Raw genomic sequence first — 22797 nt, 5'->3', positions numbered from 1 at the left:
ACAACACAGGGGCACTTGGCTCCCGCTGGAAATGCAACGTGCAGCCTGAGAAACTGTATGCTGGGAACCCCCCTCAGAGATGGACAGACTAGCAGTGGGTCACGCGTGATGTCGTTCAGTTCAGTTTCTCTGTAGGCTTGCCCCCAGCCTTGTGCCCCTCAGGAGGACACGAGGACAGAAGTCCCACGGCTGAAAAGGCCCTGCAGCTTGCTGCACCTGAGGGGGCAGAGCAGGAAATGAGCTGTTTGCCTCCAGCTGTGTGGAGCTGGTGCTCAGAGCAGCTCAGCAGTCCCCTGTGACAGTACAGTTGCCTGGGTTTGAAGTTGTGCAATAAACAGCAATGTTTTAGTTGTTCCTGATTCTGGAAGACTGAGCTTGGATTAAATGAGCCTTTGCTCAGTTTCCTACTGTCAGAGGCAGAGGAGCTCTCCACACTCCCAAATGCTGCAGCTGTGTGTAGTTGGACACCCCCTGTCACTCCCATGCTGGGGGCATAGACCCACAAATGGCGGGAGGGTGAGCACCTCCCGCCGGGGTCTTTTCGGGTGAGGCCACGGGGCCTGTGGCACAGGCAGGCAGGTGATGCTGGCCTGGGGCCCTGGGGTGGGCAGGTGCTCTGCTGTGGCCACAGGCTCTGCCTCAGCCCCACGATGCAGGAGAAGGTCTGTGCTCTGGTGCTCTGTCACCAGGGTGAGAGGGGAGAGCAAAGGAAGGGGACCGTCTCCAGCAGGGGCAAGAGAGGGGTTGTCAACACAGCAGTGCGGGAGCACACTTGAGTTTAGGATGAGCTTTCCTGTCCCCTGCAGCTGAGTCCCCTCCAGCACAATATAAGCCACCTTGCTAATGTACAAGCCCGTGTTTCTGATGGGTTTGTCTTGTGTTGCAGATCAGCCGTCAGTCCATCGATGCTCTGAAGGACTGGTTCAGGGATGAAATGCAGAAGTCTGACTGGCAACTTATAGTAGAGCTGAAGAAAGTGTTTGAAATCATCTAGGTAACTTTTTACAGCAATGGGGAGGCAGGAACGAATACACACGCTATTCCTGTTCTAACAGTTACCAACAAAGTCGTGTACTGAAGACAGTGTTGGATAGATGTTTGGGAGGAAAAATGTGGATAAAATGTTTTCCATGAGAAACCAAGAAATTTACACTGGTTTGACAGTGGTCAATTTACATGTTCCCATGGTTCCAATGTGCCTGTTGACCTCTCCTACTGCCCTTCCTCCTCTAATACTGGCTGCTGTTTTAAAGTTTGCCCTTCCTTCTCTTACACCTTCCTTCCACCCTTTTTCCCCTCCCTCTCTCCCAAATAAAATAAATTGAATTTTTATTACAGAACTTAAAGCTCTTTCACTTTTATACCGATGAGAGCAGTACTGCAGTATTTGATTAACCAAGCTTCTGCAGACTTTGTGATTCTTGGGACATTTTTGATGTAAGAAGTACTTCTTTATTTATGCATTACCTCTTCCTTTGACTCTCTTTTCCAACATTCTTCTGCTTTGTGCCTATAGGAATTTTTTTAAATAGAAAACTAGGCAATTGGATATTTCTGTATTTGCTTTGTGTGAAACCATGATGTAAAGCATAGTTGGCCACCTCTTACTGCTTGTACAGTTCATGAAAGTCGACCTGTAATAATTATAACGCAGAGCTGCAAATAAAGGAGATGGACACAGCAGCCCCCTCGTTTTACAGTTTGCTTCACTAACCCAAGCTTCCTTCCCCATGCCGGGCCATGCTGTGCTGGAGGATCTCCCTGCGCTGCCCTCCGGCCCTGCCTCCCCTGGCCCCGCTGCCCTGTGTGTGGCAGCAGCGGGGGTCCCAGGGGGTCCTGAGGCGCTGGAGCTGCGGGCAGGGGGCGGGCGAGGCAGAGTTCCCAGAGAGGTGCTGCTGGGAGGAGGTGAGAGGGGACACCTCTTCTCCAGCTGCTGCTGCTGCCCAGAGCTGTTGTAAGCACCTGCAGAAGGGTTTGCCTGGAAACCAGCACTGACTGGGGATGCTGCATCAAAGCCGTGGACGTGTCAGTCACCGTGGGACAGAACCAACTCCAAAGGCCTTTGGCTGATGTTTGTGATAACACCAAGAGTCGGCCCGTGATCCTGGCCCTTTCCCACTCCTCCTTCCCTTGTGCTTCTCTGCCTAGGACAACAGACAGCTTGGTGTAACCTGGATCAGGTAGTGTCCTGGTACAGCTCCTGCTGAGAGGAGCTGAAGAAAGACGTGTCAAAAGCAGAAGCTGAAACAAAATTGATAATGATATTTCATGCAGTTGGGACTCTAGCATTTAACGTATTTACAAGCATTTCACTTGTGATGAGCAGTTTGATCAGAGTCCTGATGTCACTTAGTTTTTTGGTGGAAAGATCTGAATTTTATAATTGGGATTGTGGACTCTGTTACAAAAAGCACATTGCCTTGCCTCCTCTGGCAAGGGAATTTAACTTACTGGATTTTGTTGTTGTATAATGTTAGACTTCAAAACTGACCTTTGGAAAGGATCTTTCAGTATGGTGCAAATGCCCATCCCTGGCTGTGGCAGGTGTTTAGAACAGAACCGTCGCAGGGAGGATTCTGCATTTCATTGTTATCCCTTCCTTTTACAAACTATGCAATCATGAAACCTACACTAATAAAAGAAGTTCTTAAGAACTCAGATGCCAAACATTGTGGTCTTGACGTATTGTTGATTGTTTCCTCGAACTGTTTCCTGGAAGGGTGTTCTTCCCACAGGTAAAAACTAACTTTGTAGGTTGCTGTTGTGGAACTTACAGCCTTTTGGTGAAGGTTTTTTATAAGGAAGCAGTATCTGTTGACTATGGTACTCAAAGGCTTTTGAGGCAGAGCTCATGAAGGGAGGATGAAAATGTAGTTGGTAAGGTTGGCTAGAAGTAGTGCTGGAGTCCTTTTTATCTTTTTTTTTTTAATGCTAGTTTCAAGTATTATGTTGAGCAGCACCCCCAAACCCAGAGCTCTGTGCTTGAAACCTAACTGGTAGAATACGTGATTTCAGCAAATACCTTCCCCTGTGTCAACAGTTGGTGTTTTCTTAAATGGGGAAAAAAAGCAAAAGGCAGCTTCAACACCAACTCAAGGGGTTCTGAAAGACCTGAACTGGAGACTGGTGGAAAGGGAGATGCCTTGATGCAGGTAAGATCTCCCTCCCTTTCTCTCTGTAGACTCATCTACAATTAGATGCAGTGATACAGACACGTTATCTGACCAGCCAATGTCCAGTGGGAACAGTCAGCCTTTAACTTACCAGCCTGGCTGAGGTTGGAATGCACCACTTGCAGCCACCCCATCCACCCTCCCTGCTGCGCTCAGGGCAGGAGCAGTCACAGCAGGTTGCCCAGGACTGGGGTAGGGCGTTGAGGGTCTCTGCTGCTGCAGGATCCACAGTTCCTGTGGTCAATCAGTTCTTGGGGAGGAGAGTGTATGTGTGTGTTTTAAATGGACTGTTAGTACCACTCAGTACTTGCTCTCTCATGCCTTTTCATGTGATGACAGAGGTGTGTCTTGCCGTCTTCCTTTATTCTCCCCCAGCCTTCTCCAGGCTGAAGAGGCCCAGCTTTCTCAGCCTCTCCTTCTAGTATGAGATGTTCCAGTCCCTTGAGCAACTTTGTGGCCCTGTGTTGGAGTTTTCCACAGTGCTCTTGTACTGAGGAGCCGAGCCCTGGACTCAGCCCTCCACCTCTGTCTCAACGGTTCTGGGCCAAGGGAAACTATCTTCTCCCTGGACCTGCAGGTGATCTTCTGTCTGCAGCCTGGGAGGCTGGTGCCTGCCTCTGCTGTGAGGGAGTCTTGCTGGCTCGAGCAACCCCCGCGGCCTTAGCCCCAGCACTGCTTTCTAGCCCCGTGGCCCCCAGTGCCCAGGGTGGTTGCCTCCAGGTGCGGAACTTCAGGAGCTTGCTGCCAACCAAGCTCCTGCCATCAGCAAACTTCCTTGGAGTGTGCTTTGCCCCTCATCCACCTGGGAGTGCAGCACCTGGGACAGCCTCCAAAACGACTCTGTGCCCCTGAGCCCCCCGCACTGCCTGGGCAGTTTTCAATCCAAGGCCTTCTTGAGCCTGTGCTTCAGCTTGTCCATGAGGGTAGTACAGGAGATATTATGACAAGCCTTACGAAACTCAAGGGAAGCAACAGCTACTGCCCTGCCCTCATCTATCACATTGTAGGAGGCTGCATGGTTGGTACTCCTCGCTGTGGGTGTTTCAAGGGAAGCCAAGGGCACGACCTACGTTGTAAAAAGTTGTTATTGCTGCAGTGGGTGCTGCAGCCAGGCTTGTGCCTGCAGAGCACTCCCCCGTCTTGCTGAAGCAGCAGCTGCAGCTCAGCTGTCTGCTAGTGGAGATGTTTCCAGCTAAGCTGGTGGTACAAATCCTGCTCCAGGAGCAGCTCCACTTTGTGTTGCAGCTTTCTCTTCTACAGTCAGGGGAGCCCACAGCTGTCCAGGGTTCTATGTGTTCTGGTTGTCCCACCCCCAGCATTTCTTCAAGTGGCCTCTGTTGTGTCCAGGCACCTGAGCAGCCCTCTTCAATGGACTGTGCGAAACGTGGCTAGCAGGTGCTGCTGTACATCTGGAAAAAGCAGACTTGCCCAAAACATGCTCTATTGCTGCAAGCACACCCCTCCCTGCCTAGGACACAGATAGGGCTCTTTATTTTCCTTCTGCTCCTCACTACAACCTATTTTGTTACGTTGCTTAAAGGAAATTTAAGCAAGCAGGGGGGAGCTGCAGTATTTTAGGAGTGGAAGGTGGCTCTATCCCAAGTAGAAGCAAGGCAGAGGACCAATACATGCTTACACAGTGCCCTGTGTTAGCTATTCTCTACCTCCTTTACTGCAATGTTTCAAGATCTCCCTTTGCTTTCCTCCAGGGAGGCAACACACCTCACTTGCAGGCAGCTCCCAAAGCACTAAGGAGCACGCTAAGCCCATGTGGGCCTTGGGAGGGGCTGGGCCACGCTGCTCTGTCTGCGAAGGATGAAGCTGAAAATGAGCCAATACTCCTCCCTCGGCTTACAGTCTGTAATAAAGCGAGTGGAGAGGAGACAAAGAGGCAGGTGAGGCAGGCAGGCAGCCTCCTGTGTGTGCTGAGGCGTGTCACTGCGTCAGGCTCGAGTAGCGGGGCTGGGCGACAGTCAAACGGAAGCATCACAAAATAAATCAGTACAAAAATATACATACAGTTCTTTATTAAACAACTGTAAACACTTCACTGTAAAAATCCATAAAACTTTATAAACAAACATTTTGTAAATAGATTCTATACTACAATAAAAGAATTTTAACACAATTATTTACATGCAATACTGACAAATTTGGCACTTTCTGAAAAGAAATGTACAAAACACTTCGTTGTTTAAAAAGAAATCTGAAATTATAAAAACTCAGGGCATTACTATCATGCACTTTGCAAATACCTCACAAGCACTTATGGCACAGCTAGCAGAGAGCTCCAGGCTCTCATCAAGCTCCTTTACTACAAGTTCAGATAACTTTTAATGTGCTTCCGTAAGTTTGTTGTAAAACTACCTGAACATTGTCAAGAATGAAGTCAAATGCCATATTCCAAACCGATTCCACAGATGACTGCATTAACCTGAAGGGGAAAAGGAAGAAGAGGGAGAGAATTACCTTCATAGAACCCATCCTTTTTACAAGAGATTTTGCATGTAGGAAAGGCTGCGGGAACCAGGGCTGTTTAGTCTGGAGGAGGCTGAGGGGGGCTCTTATTAATATTTACAAATATCTAAATGGTGGGTGTCACTTTTTCCTGTTGTAGCTAGCAACAGGACAAGGGGTAATGGGATGAAGCTGGAACACAAAAAGTTCCATTTAAACATAAGCAAAAACTATTTCACTGTTCAGGTGAGGGAGCCCTGGCACAGGCTGCCCAGAGGGGTTGTGGAGGCTCCTTCCTTCGAGGTCTTCAAGACCCACCTGGACATGTTCATATGTGACCTGATCTAGGTGAACCTGCTTCTGCAAGGGGGTTGATGATGATCTCTGGAGGTCCCTTCTAACCCCTACCCTTCTATGATTCTTTCTGAAGTTTTATAAGGAACTTACTATGTAACATTCAACCAAACAGTAGCCGTGCTGCGCATTCTGCCTTTTCTGAGGCTAAAGACATCCCACAATACAAAAGCACAGTGTTGTAGTTGTTTTGGTGTTGATTAGTTTTGTGAAATAAGTATTTTCCAGGTCTAAGGCACAGAAAGCTGAGCTCCTTGGTTAAGTACTGGTCAGGAAGCAAGTCATAAATGCAATCTGGGCATCCTGACTCACAGGAAGTCTAACAGGAGCAAGTAACATCATAAAAGTCAATTTAGTAGGTTGGAGGCGAGATGGGATCTGGATTCAGCAGGAGAATTAAATCAGATGAAAGGAAAGATCCAAGGTGCCGTGAAAAATGCAGGAGAAAGGACAAATAAAAGGGACTGCTGACAAAACCTATATTCTTTGCCTAGAAACAAACCACTTTGCAGCAAACACTACTCCTAATGTTTCACAAATCACCTATTTTAAGAGCGCAACTTCTCCCCTGCAGCCTTCCCATTCTTGTAGAAAATTTAAGCTTAAAACATTTACACTCATTGGTGGAATGTCTAACGGGCCTGTGGCCTCACAGTGACGCATCTGCTGCATCAAATATAACAAAAATAGTATAAATGCCACAAATACTAGCAATTAAGTTACCTTTTCATGTATTTAACAACCAGATCTAGCTTTTCCAAATCTTTTTCTTCTATTAGATCAGTACAATACTTGACAACCTGTAGAATGTCTTCTTCCATAGGATCTGTAATTAAAAAAACATGACAAAGTTAGAGAACTTTTCTAGGTACACTTAGAATACAACAGAAATCAATTCTGCAATGTTCTGTGCATCAGGGGCCGATCTGACAGCTGCTGCATCACTTCCCCCCAATATCAGAACCTGTGCACATTCAAGGATTGTAAAGTCCTGAAATACCTCTCTTGCAGACCTCTTTATTTTTTTCTTCAGTAAGAACAAATGACAGCCAAGCTAATATTAACCAAGGGGAAAAGAAACAGAGTCCAGCGCAGGGCCACCAAGATGATCAGGGGAATGGAACATCTTTCACACAAGGAAAGGCTGTGGGAACTGGGGCTGTTTAGTCTGGAGAAGAGGAGACTGAGGGGAGATCTTATTAACATGTACAAATATCTAAAGGGTGGGTGTCAAGAAGTTGGGACATCTCTTTTTTCTATAGTAGCTAGCAACAGGACAAGGAGTAATGGGATGAAGCTGGAACACAAAAAGTTCCACTTAAATCTAAGAAAAAACTGTTTCACTGTGAGGATGAGGGAGCCCTGGCACAGGCTGCCCAGAGGGGTTGTGGAGTCTCCTTCTTCCTTGGAGGTCTTCAAGACCCACCTGGACATGTTCCTATGCAACCTGATCTAGGTGACCCTGCTTCTGCAGGGGGGTTGGACTAGATGATCTCTAAAGGTTCCTTCTAACCCCTACCATTCTATGATTCTGTGATAAGGAAAACCTCCTCCCACGCAAGTAACATTGAGGCATAGAACAAAAAGAGAAGGTAGATTCAGGAGCTGGCAAAGAACCAGAATGACAACAGAACAGGAAGAACGGAATTATTCCAAGATTGCAAGGCTGTAAGACTTCCATAGTTCTGTGAAAAAATAGCCAGTGAAAGGAAGAAGGAAGTACAAAAAGCCCTATAAAACTAGTTTTCCTTATGATCGGTGCAAGATCACCACTAACCTGACATCCCCTACCTGAAATAGTTGTAATCCATTCTTTCAACAACGTCTTTACATCGTTGAATTCAACAGCTCCAGCCAGGTTGGGTGCTTGTGGCCTAAATGAACCAGGTTGCTGTTCAGTCCGCAGAGCTGATGGGCCTGAAGAATCTGAAGTTGATGGAACTGCTTCTGGCTGTTCCAAACATAAAAGTTGATAATGCTCAGGCTGACAAATACGGAAACACCATATATGCACACAGATAAGCCTCTAGTAAAGAATCCAGTAAAGAAAACAAGCGGCATCTGTGAACATGGACTAAGTCTAAAGAACCAGACAGAGCTTTACTGAAAGCCGTTGGTGTTAAAATTACCTGAGCAGCTGCTCCTTCTTGTTTCAAGAAACCATCTATGAGCTTCTGTGGGCTTCCAGATGTAGCTGGCACGCTTTTTGCAGGACTACCAACGAGTTTATTTTTCAAAGGGCTCTGAATCTTTTTTACAGGACTGACTGGACTTTTTTTCCGGATTTTTTTCTTGTTCTTCATTGTTGCGTGCTTCAGGGGTTGGAAAGGATTTTTTGACACTGAAAAACACAGGAATAGCCAGTGGTTGATACAGTTAGAATTCAGTATTTTTCCACTGAAAGGGGCAATCTGTACCTTCCATAAAAATCTACGATCAGTTGGGAGGAACATAACCTAGACAAGGCGACTTTAGCCCCCAATGTACCATTGCAGATAGGGGAAATGTTTGAAGCACCTGAAAAGCACTGTCAGGCTCGGCAGATAGTCACCTACTTACCAGCCTTTTGATATCAAGCATTTCAGCGCCTGAATACGAGCAGCTGGTGAAATCTAAAGCCTAATGGACAAATTGCTTCCCTTCAGGCAGAGCACTACACCACCTAGATACCTGCTAAGCTTTCCTACCAGTGGTTACCAGCAACAACAGTAGTTAAAAGCCCTCAACTGCTTTTATCATCATTTACCAAGGAAATTGCTCCCATATCTGCATTAGTCCACTGACTGTGAAATCCAGGTTTGATTACAATAATGCAGTATTTAACTGGCAATAAAGCCAATGACATTTCCAACCTATTTTATGAGAAAGCACGTTCACAGGGAACTAATCTTATTTTTCCTCAGCTGACCTGAGTGATCAGCTCAGAGTAAAACCATCTGACTATCAGACGTAAGGTGAGATGTAGCGTATCTCTGGTTGCCTGAAACCCAGACCAGTGCCACGGGTTTCAAGAACTCTAAGAATGCTATCTGAACACAGTTGAACTAAGTTGGGTACTGAAGAGGCAATGCTTTAAATCACAAGACGTATCAAGTTTAGATTCCGTACTGCAAACACGTGGACGTGGGTAAGTGTAGTGCCACAGTCCCCATGAATTGGGCCTATCGCCCATTTAAGTAAAGCTAAGCATCTGCTTGCAAAATGAGACCAAAGCTGGTTGTAACTCACAGTTTGTCAAAAATGAATACAGAAATTCGATCTAACGTTGCATTTTCATAGAAGCTTTAGTTGTATTTTCCAACTTGTAGTTTAGGGTAGAACAACTCTCTTTGGATAGCAAACAACTCCTATACAAAACCACTGTGTGACTGTATATACTCACCAAAAGTGTTGGCAGGTTGCTGCTCTGATTGCTTTTGCCTTTGATCGTATGCATCTTTCAGCTCTGCTTGCAGCTCAGCAGGTAGTGCTGCAAAAACCTCTGGGTCCACCTGAGCAGTAACAAAAGATTCATTTGATTATTTTACCAGTGAGCAACACTACCTGCTTTCCTCTGCATCACTCACATGAGAAAGGTATTTCCATTTAATGACAAGCAAAAATAAATGACGTATAACTGAAACACTTGTACATTTTCTTCATGTACTTTAGCTTGTAAAACCCATTAAAATTTCCACTTCCTATTAGGCTACATTTATTATTTTATGGGCTTATAATGCACTAACTGCCTTTATTCACCTACTTTATTCACCAGTGCCTTTAATGACCCACTGATACGTGGCACAGCTACATTAACAGCACAATTAAGGCCAACTCGGGGAACACTCCCTTCGAATTTCCAACCTCAAACACTGTGTCCATCAGACTTTTGTTCCTCCTTTTCTTTTGATATTTCCGATTTCTAGAAGCTGCTATGCTCCTCAAACAAAATATCCTTGGAAATGGCCTTGTTTCTTTAAGGACAGGAAAAAAGAGTCTAGCCACCTTGTAATTTGAACTAGTGCAAAGGGGCTTCACTTCTTTCTCCCACAGTTGTCCACCCCTTGTTCAGCTGATAAAAAACACAGTCTCTTCCAATTGCCCTGAGGGCTTGAACTCTAGAAAGGAAATAATTTGTTGCAAAATTGCCATACACAGTCGCACGGCCAACCCAAAATTTCATGTATTATCAGAAATCTTCCCTCACTGTGTGTTTGAAGTAGCAAATTAATGGCAGACTAGTCTTGTATTCTAAGTTTCCCAATAGTACTGGACAGTGTTTTCAGCTCATCATCTGCAAAATGTAATTCAAAAAAGCAAACCTATCCTTCAGAGGATTACATCTGCCCAGTGGGAGAGTGCCCTTCGTTGCAGTGGTAAAAGTCAGAGACGGGGACAAAAAAAGTTATTCAAAACTACTATTACTATTCTAAGGGCACAATACAGTTTCTACCATTATCTGAGACACTGTACTTATACATCAGGATGCATATTTATTACACGTTCCCTTATATTTTCAATAGAGGTTTGATCTTTATTTTAAAGCAAAACATGTATGATCCATCAGGAAGACTGGCTGTGCTAGTCACACATATGGTATCTAAATCATATAGATAATAAACATGAACACGCTCCCATGGCTAAAACTTACTAATTTAGCACAACATCTTTTCAATTTTTAGAACTCCTGGGCCAACATAAATTTTTCAGCACAGAAAATATGCACTAATTGAAGGAGGAAACAGGAATGACTCCGGCCTCAATTACTACATACATTGAGCCCAACAAAGCCTTGTAGTTGACAGCAGCCAATTAAATCCAGAGGTTCAACTTATTTAATAAAACTGTTTATAAAAAGGCCAGTGTCCTCTGGTTAAGTATTCGAGACTCAGGATTTGGCAGGCACTGAATTAACACTGTTTTTTGTGTACACTGCTTAATAATTCATGCGGAATTAATGCAGTACAGGGAACTGGATGTGTTTTTGTTATCCTTCCTATTATTGCCCTCTGAAAGTGTAACATGTAAAAATTGTGTTAGAGGAGCCATCAGTCAAGTTTGTATGAATCCTACACTGATTAATTGGAGTTTCAGGTCACTGACTGTAAAGCCAGAGTGTCCTACCATAGCTTTCATGTAGCTGTTATTCAAATTATGGAGAAACTTGATTTTATAGATTCATGTATTACCTTCTCAGCATACAGCATCAGTACTCTTCATGTGCTGCACAAATTCCCTTGGAATCTATACCATGTTAAGACAACGTAAGGATAAGGTGCAAATCTGCCATCAGGAATTAACTCCACCACTACAAACGTCATTAATTTACAAGCATTTGTAATCTCTGCTTCTTGCACCCTATGCCTTTACAGGATTCAGCTGCTACAGAGATATACAGCTCTTCTAAATTCTAAGATTACTTCAGCAGCTGATGGAAATGAATGCCAACTTCTCTGGATTCTTTTTATGGGAGAACCTTACCCAACAAAGAACAGTTTTCACATGTTTTCTAAGGAACAGGAAATTACCAGGCAATTAACTTGGCACCTGGTCACAAGAACACAGTTCAGACAAAAGGAACGGTCAAACCCCAAACCTAATTAAGCTACAAAAAGATGGCAGGGCCTCATTCCCATTCGTGGAGTTGATGTAGATGAAGTACTCAATTTGGAGTGGCTTGCCGTATTTTTATACCTGAAACCTACTACTACTTGGTTCACTGTATCATTTGAAAGAAATCATAGAATCTTAAGGGTTGGAAGGGACCTCGAAAGATCATCTAGTCCAACCCTCTGCCAGAGCAGTACCTCCTGGAGTAGGTCACACAGGAACTTGTCAAGGTGGGTTTTGAAGGTCCCCAGAGAAGGAGACTCCACAACCCATCTGGGCAGCCTGTGCCAGTGCTCCCTCACCCTCACAGTGAAGAAATTCTTCCTTGAACAAAGATCAAGGAATGGACAAAGATGGTATTTTTGAATTAAGTTCATGTTTGACTTTTACACAGAAAAAAAATGTCCTTCTGTATTAATGAATCAGTTTTAGTCTGTTTTGTTTGTTTGCTTTTTTATTTTGCCAGGCCTAAGGAAGCTGTATTATTCTAGGTATTACACTTGGACCCAATTGAGAAAATAAACACTGTAAATCTCCTTTTGCCAACAAAGGCAGCTGAATGGTTTTCAGGAGAAAATCTGGAGTACAAGCCTAAAGCATTCTAAAATAGATAGTATGGATATCTGTGACAAACAAATAGGAAGTAGCCAATCCTTCTTGAACTACATCTTCAAACAAAAAGGCTGCTAGGCTAAGCTGGTAATTTTGGATCAAGTAACTGTCAAAAAATGCAAAAGGAGATTGAGACAGGAAAACCACTGTGTTTCAGTGTGTAAAGACAGTTTCAGGAAGTAATACTGTTACAAAGAAACAACAAACTACCCAATTAATAGATAGCATAAACACAAACCAAAGGTAATTTTTGAAGAAAGCCACATGCAGTTCAAATTTACGCTGAAAAAAAAGAGTACTGAGTGGGAAAGAAACGTGGAGGGGTGTATGCTGAAGCACAGCATAATTTAATACACCAGTCCAAGATAAACCCTTGCCTATGGTTGACTGTAACTACATAATTTAAAACAGCTGGGCTACGGAGAGTTCATGTACTATTGGCACAGTTTCGCCACAGGGGAAACCCAACTTTGCAGTTCAGGAATAAAAACTGACACTACTGGCTCTGAACCAATCGACTTGAATCAAGGTGGTGAAGAAATTTTAGGAGTTGAATAGACTACACATCATCTAAACAACAATTATGCATTAGCTACTGTTTACTGAAAACAGGGCAGGAATTTCTATCTGATTTTGTCAGCTAAGAAGCATTATGTCTTGGAAACAACAACAAATCTCTCTCTATAAACCTGACTGGTTGGTACCACTTTGTTTGAGAACAGCAATGGAGCAATGGCAAAGCAAACAGAACAACAGAAACACTGCTCTGTTTAAAATGACGCAGATGCAAGAGAATGTATCTCTGCCTAACCGCATCTTTGAGTTTTTTCTTTCACCCTACATTTGTTCAGCACCATCCTGGATTGAAGTGTGGAATTTCATTATAAGCATCATTACTGCTACCTGTTCCCCTTCAGGCCCCTATTTGGAGAAACAACTTTGTACTTTCTTCATCCTGGACATGTGGTTACGAGCTCATTTAAAAATTATGGACCTGCGCGCAATCTTCAGCCATGCCTGCCTTTCTCCCAGGAACGTGATAGAAACAATCTGTTCTACAGAAGCTGGTAAGAGGTTGGCTTTACACCATCAAAAAAACATCCACTTAAACAGAGTGAGCCTCCTGTGACTAGCTAAGCAGGTTTTAGGACTGCTTCAGTCTTCTGGTGCAGTATAACTCAGCTGCAATGCAGAAAAAAAGGCTATTTACACACCGGATTGTGAAGCAAAGTGTACATCAGGAGGTTTTACATTAAACAACAGCAAAAACGTAGGCATACTGATGACTATAAATCTTTAATAAATCCTATCACACTACATTTGTGATAGACCAAGTAACATTTGAAAGCAGACTTTAAAAATATATTAAAGGATCATAAATTCCACTCAATGCTGTCTCAAGAAAAACCGTTAACTCTTCCTATAGGCAGAAAGTTGATATTTTTTGATACCCTGCAACATCTTACCTGTGAGAAAGCTGGCAAGGCTATTACATTAATTCCCATATTGGTGTTTGGTTCCTGGAGCTCTGGTATTTGTAAAAGCACTGTTCCAACTGGCTGTGACAGAAGTGCCGTGTTACATCTGTTTATTGGCTCCTTTTTGCTATCGCCGTAACCCTCTGCTTGCTGAATAGTGTATATTTGCTCTACTTGTTCTCGGAGATCAGGTGGCAGAGCTTCTAGCACAGACTTATCTAGCTACAAATATAGAAAAGCTTTTTAGTTTTTTCTGAAGAAGATAATGGAAGTTAATTTTACAGTCTTGAATTTTAGAAAAAGCCCAAATCATTTATCTGTGTACGCAATCACACTCAGGAACCTGCCAGTTACACTCTGCAGCAGCAAAATGTAAAAATATCATTTAAGACTAAGTAGTTCAGTAAATAAGAATGCTCGGTTTTATCTTTCACCATGTTCAGTGCCCTTGTCGCCAGTCATAGATCAGGTTTCCTCTGCAAACTAGTAGTGATAAGGAAACCCAATTTCTGAGTTCAAATTATATAGGCAATGTGTTGATATGAAAGCTGAATTGTTGTCTGGTACAAAGCTGTAAGCAATTAATTTATTTCTTACATAGTTCTAGGACAGATGTTACTACTTTAATGGTATTATGTATGTTTGCATACTGTCAGACTTGTCAGGAGATTTTGATAATAAGCTTTAGTTTCAAATCTCTGCTTGCCCTTATTGGCACTTACCATCAACTACTGACTTGAAACGACTAAAATGACCCCTCAGTGCCTAATGAGAGCTGGCCAAAGTGACAGAATGAATGTAACTGAGATGCAGATGTACACAGCATCATTTTTCTCACAAGTAAAATTTGAGTAAAACTATGTAGACAAACACCAACGTTTGCCTGTAAATTCTGCTAAATGAGACTTCATAGCAGTGTTAGGAAACGTTCCCTTTACCTTTAAGAAGAAAATTTGGAGTTTATGGTCAGATTCTGGATTTACAGAGAAGACCTACAAATATCTATAAAAAGCTGCTTGGGCTTCTGGTAACTGAGAGGTTTTCATGAAAGCTGTCTGTATTATTCATCTCTTCAGTTATTCTTCTACATTCTGTTTGTGTTCCCTTGTTCCAAGTTTGCTACATATATGCCTCTATGAAAAGTTTTGACAATTCTGGGTGTAAAATATCTTTCTGTTGCTTTCTTGGGACACAGTACATAAACAGCAGTATGAGACTGACTCTCAGGATCCTTTCCTGTACCAAATTCTGTATTACATTTTGTACTGTAATATAGCTACAAAGCAGAATGAAGTGTGAGCATACTGTGCCATAAGGTAAGCTTTAGAAACTCTACTGCAAGACTAACGCATTTTTCGCTTGTTCATACATCATCTCCCTAGAACAGAATTTAAGTGTATGAAGCTTCACATTGTTTAGTTAAGTAGATTCTAGATTCTTAGCTAGCTTGGGTATTGCGTTATAGAACAATTGTTTTCTGTCAAATGCATAACTTCCTTCTAAAAAAATAGAAATATCTTATTAACATTTACAAATATCTAAAGGGTGGGTGTCAGGAGGTTGGGACATCCCTTTTTTCTATAGTAGCTAGCAACAGGACAAGAGGTAATGGGATGAAGCTGGAACACAAAAAGTTCCACTTAAACATAAGGAAAAACTATTTCACTGTGAGGGTGATGGAGCAGTGGCACAGGCTCCCCAGAGGGGTTGTGGAGTCTCCTTCCTTGGAGGTCTTCAAGACCAGCCTGGACATGTTCCTACATGACCTGATCTAGGTGAACCTGCTTCTGCAGAGGGGTTGGACTAGATGATCTCTGAAGGTCCCTTCCAATCCCTACCATTCTATGATTCTATGATCTGGGAAAGCTGTTAATGGAACATCAACAAATGATTTTAAAATTAAAATTACAGATTTTTACAGAAAAGTATGTAAATCTGCTTATATTTAAAATACCTAAAGAATTCAGTGCAGCATGCTCATAGCAGACCCTTCTAACCAGACTTCCACTTGAGTAACATGTGGAAATAAGAAAGCTCTTCCTTCATTAAAACACACCATAAAAACCCCCAAACCGCATAGAAAAATTTTACTTCGATAAAGATTGTCCTCATCTAAAAATGTTAAAATCTTAGTTTCAATATTATTTGAAGAAAATTTGAAAAACAGAGGCAGATGAGTAACTAAATCAAAATGTAAGTCTGACATTCTTTTATGCAGAAACTTAAGAGAGTACAGCCACAGTAAAACTGTATGAGTTGGTGTAAGATTAGTTGATGTTCATTTCTTTGTCAGGGACTAAAGCTTGAAGACAGATTCATAGTGTAATTTAAAGACTGGTATAGAATACATGAATTCCAAGTAAATTACACAGTGAAAAGTACTTGATTCTCATTTATTGGCAACTGTGGCAAACAATATTGCTACTCTAAACAGGGACAGCAAACATTTAAAAGCTCTGTCTTCATGAAAACGACACAAAGTACTTTGCAAAATTCCTCTTGAGCCGCTCTTCAGTGATTGAATCATAGAATGGTAGGGGCTGGAAGGGACCTTCAGAGATCATCTATTCCAACCCCCCTGCAGAAGCAGGTTCACCTATATCAGGTCACATAGGAACATGTCCAGGCAGGTCCTGAAGACCTCCAAGGAAGGAGACTCCACAACCCCTCTTGGCAGCCTGTGCCACTGTTCCATCACGCTCACAGTGAAATAGTTTTTCCTTATGTTTAAGTGGAACTTTTTGTGTTCCAGCTTCATCCCATTACCCTTTGTCCTGTTGCTAGCTACTATAGAAGAGGGATGTCCCAACATCCTGACACCCACCCTTTAGATATTTATAAATGTTAATAAGATCTCCCCTCAATCTCCTCCAGACTAAACAGCCCCAGTTTGCGCAGCCTTTCCTCATATGAAAGATGTTCCAGTCCCCTGATCATCTTGGTGGCCCTGTGCTGGACTCTCTCTAGATGTTCTCTGTCCCTCTTGAGCTGAGGAGCCCAGAACTGGACACAGGACTCCAGATGAGGCCTCACCAAGGCAGAGTAGAGAGGGAGAAGAACCTCCCTTTACCTGCTGGCCACACTCTTCTTGATGCATCCCAGGATGCCATTGGCCTTCTTGACCAAATTGAGCTGAGAATTGAGATTGAGCTAATGAGAAATATTTTTTTAAAAGGTAACATAGGAAAAGGAAATTTACAAATCTGTATTGTATCACAGTCATTTAAACATTAAGCATTAACTACAGAACGTATCTAGTTTCTCTGATGGAAGTTTTCCTAAAGTTTATGGAGTGTTTTTTATAATTAAGCTCTGGGCTGTGGTTGTGAAAAAGTCAAAACTAATGTTTCTTAATATTTTGTCCTCAACATCTTTTACATTCTTGTTCCATTGCAATCTTTTGGCAAGTGATAGGAAGGGAAAAGATACTGGAAAATTGAATTTCTTTCCTTCGAAGAAATACAATCTTTTTTTTTTGAGTTAGCATATAAATGACTGCTTTTAAAAATCCTTTTATACAAGCAAAAGAGTTTTGCATCAATAACAGTTTCTGACTGTGCATCTACTAGAGCTCTTTTTAAAGTAAAAAGTGTAATGTAACTTTTGTCTCTATTCAAGTAAGACAAACAATCTGAAGTTATTACAATACATTGCAGATGTTTTATATTCTCTGGTTTTACCTGGGAAGCAGATGGGACCTCAATACTCAAATTAAGCCTGGATTTTAGGCTGATAGGAGAATGCGCGCCGTTCCACTTGACGGCGGACTCGGTGGTCGTAGCATTAGAATTGAGACCAGATGAGAGATGTGTACCACGAGGCGGAAGAAAAGTGCAAGTTCTTGAATCAGAAGATATTTCAAAGTCCATAGCAGCCACAAATACTATTCATATGAAAACAAAACACAGAATGATCATCTAATAGCTAAAATTGCTCTGAAAATTTCCAGTTTTCTTTGTTAAATAGTTAAGACACTAAATAGCATAATTACAACACTTTCTATTTCACAGTACCCTTTGTTACTATTAACTTTTAGAAAAGACCAAGATAATACTATACAAAGTAAGTTTTCTTTGTAGCACTTGCATTTGCAGCAACAACATCTGCTCTCAAAGAGTTTATGTTAAATAATTTGAACTGGTATATTGAGTAAGTACTCCAAAAGGTAATTTATGTTGGAGCCCTTCAGAACTGATCATTATCACATATGCAAAGTACAAAGCTTACTGACCTTCCTTATGTTCTTCCTCTGAGCACTTTTTTGCTTTCTGAACATGAAAAAGATCAATAACTGAATGTGATCCACCAGGTAAGTGTCCGGATTGTACTGTTGAGTGCGATGAATTCGTTTTACTGATGGGAACTAACTGCTGTACCTGAATTCCAACCTAAATCCAAAATATTAATACATTCACTTTAAGAAGTTAAAAAAGTATTAAAAATCAGTTTTTCTTTCATAATAGCTTTGCCTTCTCTGAAACTGGCTTCCTGTTGTGGGTGGGGCAGAGAACAAATAAAAACATGCTGAAATACAAACAAATAGCCACTAAAATCATCCACCATAATCCAACAACTAAGTAATGACAAAGATAATGCCATTGTAATTTCTCTAATATTGAAAAGTGCTGCCAACAGGATCATTAAACAACGTATTTACTCTGAAATTTCTTCAACACTAGCAAATTCAGAAGTAGTGACCAGGAAGTGATCAGTATTAAAATCAGTATTAAAATCTGAAAGAAATGTGTTTCCTGAGGACAATCCATCTCTTCAGTCTACAAATGTGAAAAATAATGTTGTCTCACTTCTAGACATGGTTCTCAAAGTCTCGATAGATTAAAGCAGTCTTTAACAGATAAAGTGTTCCTCATTTGGAAAAACATCCTCACTTCTCATTAACTTTTAAATACCAAATCAACAGGAGTTCCAAAACTGCATTTAAAAACTAAGAATGCGCTGGTGCATTTTTCAAGTTTACTGCTTAACCGCCTTAATCACTACATTTAAAAAAGACACTTAAAAAACTTGTACATAGGACTGAGAAAGCATGAAGGAGCAGAAAGCATAAAGGAGCTAGTGTAGACATTTCAACCAAGTCTTCTCCTAATTATATCGCAAGGATTTTGTTTATTAAGTTTCTTAGCTGCGATCAACGGGATTTTAAAACATCAATGTAAGTTTTTCTTTGCGCTTTTAGCTTTTTGCTTTGAAGTATTTATAAATTTGAGTTCAAGAACTTATGAGAAGCCTTTGGAATACTGTGTTTTCTGTGCTATATAGCAACTTTGCCTAAGTCTTTCGTCTTCTAAGATAATCATTTGAGTTAGTATTAGCAAAGTCTATGGGACAAGTGAGTGGATTCATCTGGCCAGGTGTGGGCACAAACAGCTAAGGCTATCACTTCAGGATCTTTTCTGGATGCTGAGAGTGTAACACTTTACAGCATAACTCACTTCATGTGTTAAGTTGAAGTTTAAGGAGACTGGCTCCAATATAGGCATATAAATTGAAGGTGTCTGAAGTCAGCTGAAAGGAATACCGCTGAGGGACTTCGAATATATCTGCACTTTACTATATAACCTAGAACCGAATGGTTCCTCTAGAACTGACCAGGGCCACCCTGTCATGAGTAGTACATTGTTTTTTGCAAACCAACATGGGCAACACCCACAGGATACCAACTTCAAAGAAGAATGCTCTAGAGCAAGGGCTAAAGAAATCAAGTGAAGCAGAATGATGCAAGAAGTTAGGAAAGACAACAAATTACATTGACAAGAAACTAGAACAGGATAGGGAGAGGATAATAAATATTCTCTTAACTCCAGGAAGAAACTCAAGCTGGCTCTGCAAGGCACCACTGTGAATCAGAAACCTACTTCTACATCCAGATGACCAATAAATCCAGGTTGGAGTTAGAAAACCTCTGTGCTCTGCTGTAACAAATGGCTGATGTCAATAGTCTTACCACGGACTCACATTGCTATGACAAAACCACTGAGATGAGCAAGCATGTTCTAAAATGAACCATGATTTGAAAGAGCCAGCATTCACCTTCTAAGGCCAAACCACGGGTTAGTAACTTTTCTGGCTCTAAGATTTGTAGTCTAGAGTAATAACTCCTCTGATCTGTATCTCTGATTGGCATTATAAACAGAATTTATATTAGTTAATTAATAACCGTGCAAAAGTTTTCAGAAAATCGGAAGACAAAATAAAATTTACATGTGCTAACAGAACTGTAGAAGATACAGTCTAACTTTGTCACCTCAGGCCGTTTTAAGGTGTGGATTAATTCATTTCACAACAAAATTTTCTTTTTTTACAAGTATAGCTTTGTAACTCTGTTCTTCAAAGGTAAGCATACAAAACATAATATGATTGCACAGTCTAATTTACATAAGCTATGTATTATCAATAGTTCTGCTTTACCTTCGTTGTTTTCTACCCTGGAGAACAGAACATTTATAAAAGACAATGAAGAAGGTTGAAAAAGAGAATAAACATCAGTTTTCCAATTGACTCACCCCTCGCATATCTGATATGTTCAGTTTCATTGTGTGAAACATGTTCAGAGTTTCTTTCCCAATTACTTTTGCACTGTCTGTTGCATGGTCTAGAGTCACAGTCCTACAAAGAATAAAAAAGTGAAATTAAAAAGAAAGCTGTTTCAGAAATTTTATCTAAAGACAACAACTCTGTAGTTATTCCAGAGGACCTCCAAGCAAGATAGATCATAATTTCTTGGCATACAGAAACTGAACACTGTTTTTTATTCTGTGGTTTCTTTTTAAAGGTAATTAGAACTAAGCACGTTCTAGAGAATAAAAAGCAGATTACTTACTAATTGAACATTCTCAGTGTGTGGTCCACAGATTAAATAGGCAAATATAGTACATATTTATATACGTGATACATATTGAATGCAGATAAAAATGTTTCACTTTACAGTACTCCCAGAAATGCACTCATGCACTAGCTTTCACTCAAGCTTCGCCCATGAAAAGAGTTTGCTCAACATTGTTTCAGTTGTAAATTGTTAAATTTCTAAAGCAAGAGCTTCGTAAGGAACTCTGAGAGAGAAGCAGATATAGCCATGTACACGCAGACTGATTACAAATAACAAAGAACTTCAATTAACTTTAAACAACAATCCAAATACACAACTTATTCTGTGGGTAATTTTCTGCAATGACTCTCACAAAGTTACCTGGTCATGACTTTTACAAATTGCCACCCGAGAGTTTGGCAGGACAGTAGTAGTGCTTGGTAGCTTCCGGATTCTCTTAGGGAGTAACATTTGAGACAGGTAAGGATGGAATTGCAGGTGATTAATCAAACAGATGTGAGTGATGTAAAGTCTTCTCATTAAGGTAGCTAATGCAGTTTTAACTCTAAGGGAGTGGACTCTATGGACAAAAGGAAGTTTCACTTTGCTGTTCCATCCTGACAATTTATTGAATGCTTTGATGGTGTGTGTTTAAAGGCCTGGTTCTACCAATATGAAAAGGAAAAACCTTCCTCCTGTGAATGACATGAATATCTCCCTGAGCCTTACACATTAACATTTGTAAGAAAAAGGAGATCAATATCATCACCAAGGTACAACCACAGAAAATATTAGGGAGAAATGCAGGATGGGTCTAAAAGTATACACAGCATCTCAGATTATTTTACAGAAGTTTATCTATGCTGTACTATCAGGACTTGATACCAAAGAGGCAGTAAAAATACTAGTAACATCTCAGAAGCTGAATTAGATTTTAAAGCCTGTGTGTGAGTCTCAGTCCTTTGTAGGACTATGATTATCATTCTAGGAAATCTTGACCTTTAAGATGAAAAAGCACAGCAACTCACTCACTTGCAAGGTGTGGGGGCAAGAAATGGGTCATGAGTTGTAACTACAGAGAAAATCTTAAATTGAAGAGAGACCGGTCACTATTCGCTCAAATAAATAATCCCAAACTGTTGGAACTCAGCTGTACATAGGGAAAGCACACTTGAGTGAACATTGCCCTCAGATTCTAATCCATTTGCCTGGATCCAACTTTCAGAGTTTACTCTGCTGCTGCTAAAAAGTCTTTTGCTAGACTGAACAGAAATGTTCTAATACAGACAGAAATATAGCATCTATATCACTAAATAGCATAATATGGATTGACTAGGGTTGCCAAGTTCATTAGTAAAGCCAGAAGCGGAAAGAGAGACGCTGTCAAATGAGGTCCTGGGATCAGAACTGCTTCAGCTATGGGTGAAAAACTTAGCATCCCCATCTTAACTTAATGAAGACTTCAGGAATTAGGGAAACTTCAGGGCACACTAGGCAGGGTACATGAATATGCCTGACCACAGAAATGAGGTGCAAAAGATTGATCTGTTCTTGAGAAAGCAGAACGGCACTAGTTCCAGTAAAGGACAAATAAAAGCTCTACCTCAACACATCCTCAACCAAAATATATATTCTGAGGCTGTTAAGAGTAAATTTTCAAATAAAAAAATTCAGCACAGCCAGAAGTATAGGCTGATGGATTTTCTTCTTGATACACCAATCCCCAAAAGTGATGAGCTTCTGATAGTGAAAGGTGAATTTTGTAGTTTTCCAGTTTTTCAGTATAGCTGAATTGTATGTGAACAAGCTCACAAGCATGAGATAAACCCTATGTGTGCAAGTCCTACTGTAGAGCTCTAACTGAAAGAACACCCCCACCTCTTCCACTATCAGCAACCCTGAGTAAATGACCCTTCAGTTCAGGAGGAATTAATCTATTACTGTTACATTCATTTGAGATGCAGGGAAAAGTAAAAAAAGATCTGTCTTCAGATTGCCAAGTGGACCCTCTTACATAAGCCAGGATCATCCCCTTTACCCAAGGAACAACTGCTTTGATACAGAAGTGTTTCCCTAAAGAATAAATACATATTTGGAAGGTTCTGAGACAATCTTGTATCAACAGCATGTAACTATGTGATGCTGTATGCATAATTTCATTTTTGTGTTTTCAGTATGCAAACATATAAACAAATTTGAGATAAAATCTTTAGTCAACACCATCCAGTCAAATAATAGGAAAGAAAGAAGAATCAGAAATAAATAATAGGTAACAGCATTGTTTTTGGAAGCTGAAGGTTCTACTCCT

The 22797-nt window shown here is 41.2% G+C and overlaps 2 protein-coding genes across 13 annotated transcripts in view; one reads left to right on the top strand and one right to left on the bottom strand.

Annotated features, from left to right (window-relative positions):
• The window catches only part of EIF5B (eukaryotic translation initiation factor 5B), a 40436-nt gene extending 37769 nt beyond the window's left edge, over positions 1-2667 (top strand). Inside the window, exon 24 of the mRNA XM_061997809.1 lies at positions 887-2667. Coding sequence (XP_061853793.1) covers positions 887-994 — 108 coding nt within the window. The 3' untranslated portion in view covers positions 995-2667. The remainder of the gene's footprint in view (positions 1-886) is intronic.
• Positions 2668-5185: 2518 nt separating this feature from the next.
• The window catches only part of REV1 (REV1 DNA directed polymerase), a 66578-nt gene continuing 48966 nt past the window's right edge, over positions 5186-22797 (bottom strand). For all 12 annotated transcript variants that reach the window (XM_061997702.1, XM_061997691.1, XM_061997722.1 and 9 more), the window contains 9 exons: positions 20188-20290; positions 17895-18051; positions 17344-17546; positions 13652-13885; positions 9367-9475; positions 8114-8325; positions 7776-7935; positions 6708-6810; positions 5186-5607 (listed from right to left, as the gene is read on the bottom strand). In XM_061997702.1, coding sequence (XP_061853686.1) covers positions 5496-5607; positions 6708-6810; positions 7776-7935; positions 8114-8325; positions 9367-9475; positions 13652-13885; positions 17344-17546; positions 17895-18051; positions 20188-20290 — 1393 coding nt within the window. In that variant the 3' untranslated portion in view covers positions 5186-5495. The remainder of the gene's footprint in view (positions 5608-6707; positions 6811-7775; positions 7936-8113; positions 8326-9366; positions 9476-13651; positions 13886-17343; positions 17547-17894; positions 18052-20187; positions 20291-22797) is intronic.

This window comes from Colius striatus, chromosome 1 (assembly GCF_028858725.1).
Source record: "Colius striatus isolate bColStr4 chromosome 1, bColStr4.1.hap1, whole genome shotgun sequence".
In the NCBI taxonomy this organism is placed as follows: Eukaryota; Metazoa; Chordata; class Aves; order Coliiformes; family Coliidae; genus Colius; species Colius striatus.
The sequence above is the reverse complement of the archived record's forward strand: the minus strand, read 5'-3'. Positions and strand labels throughout refer to the sequence as shown.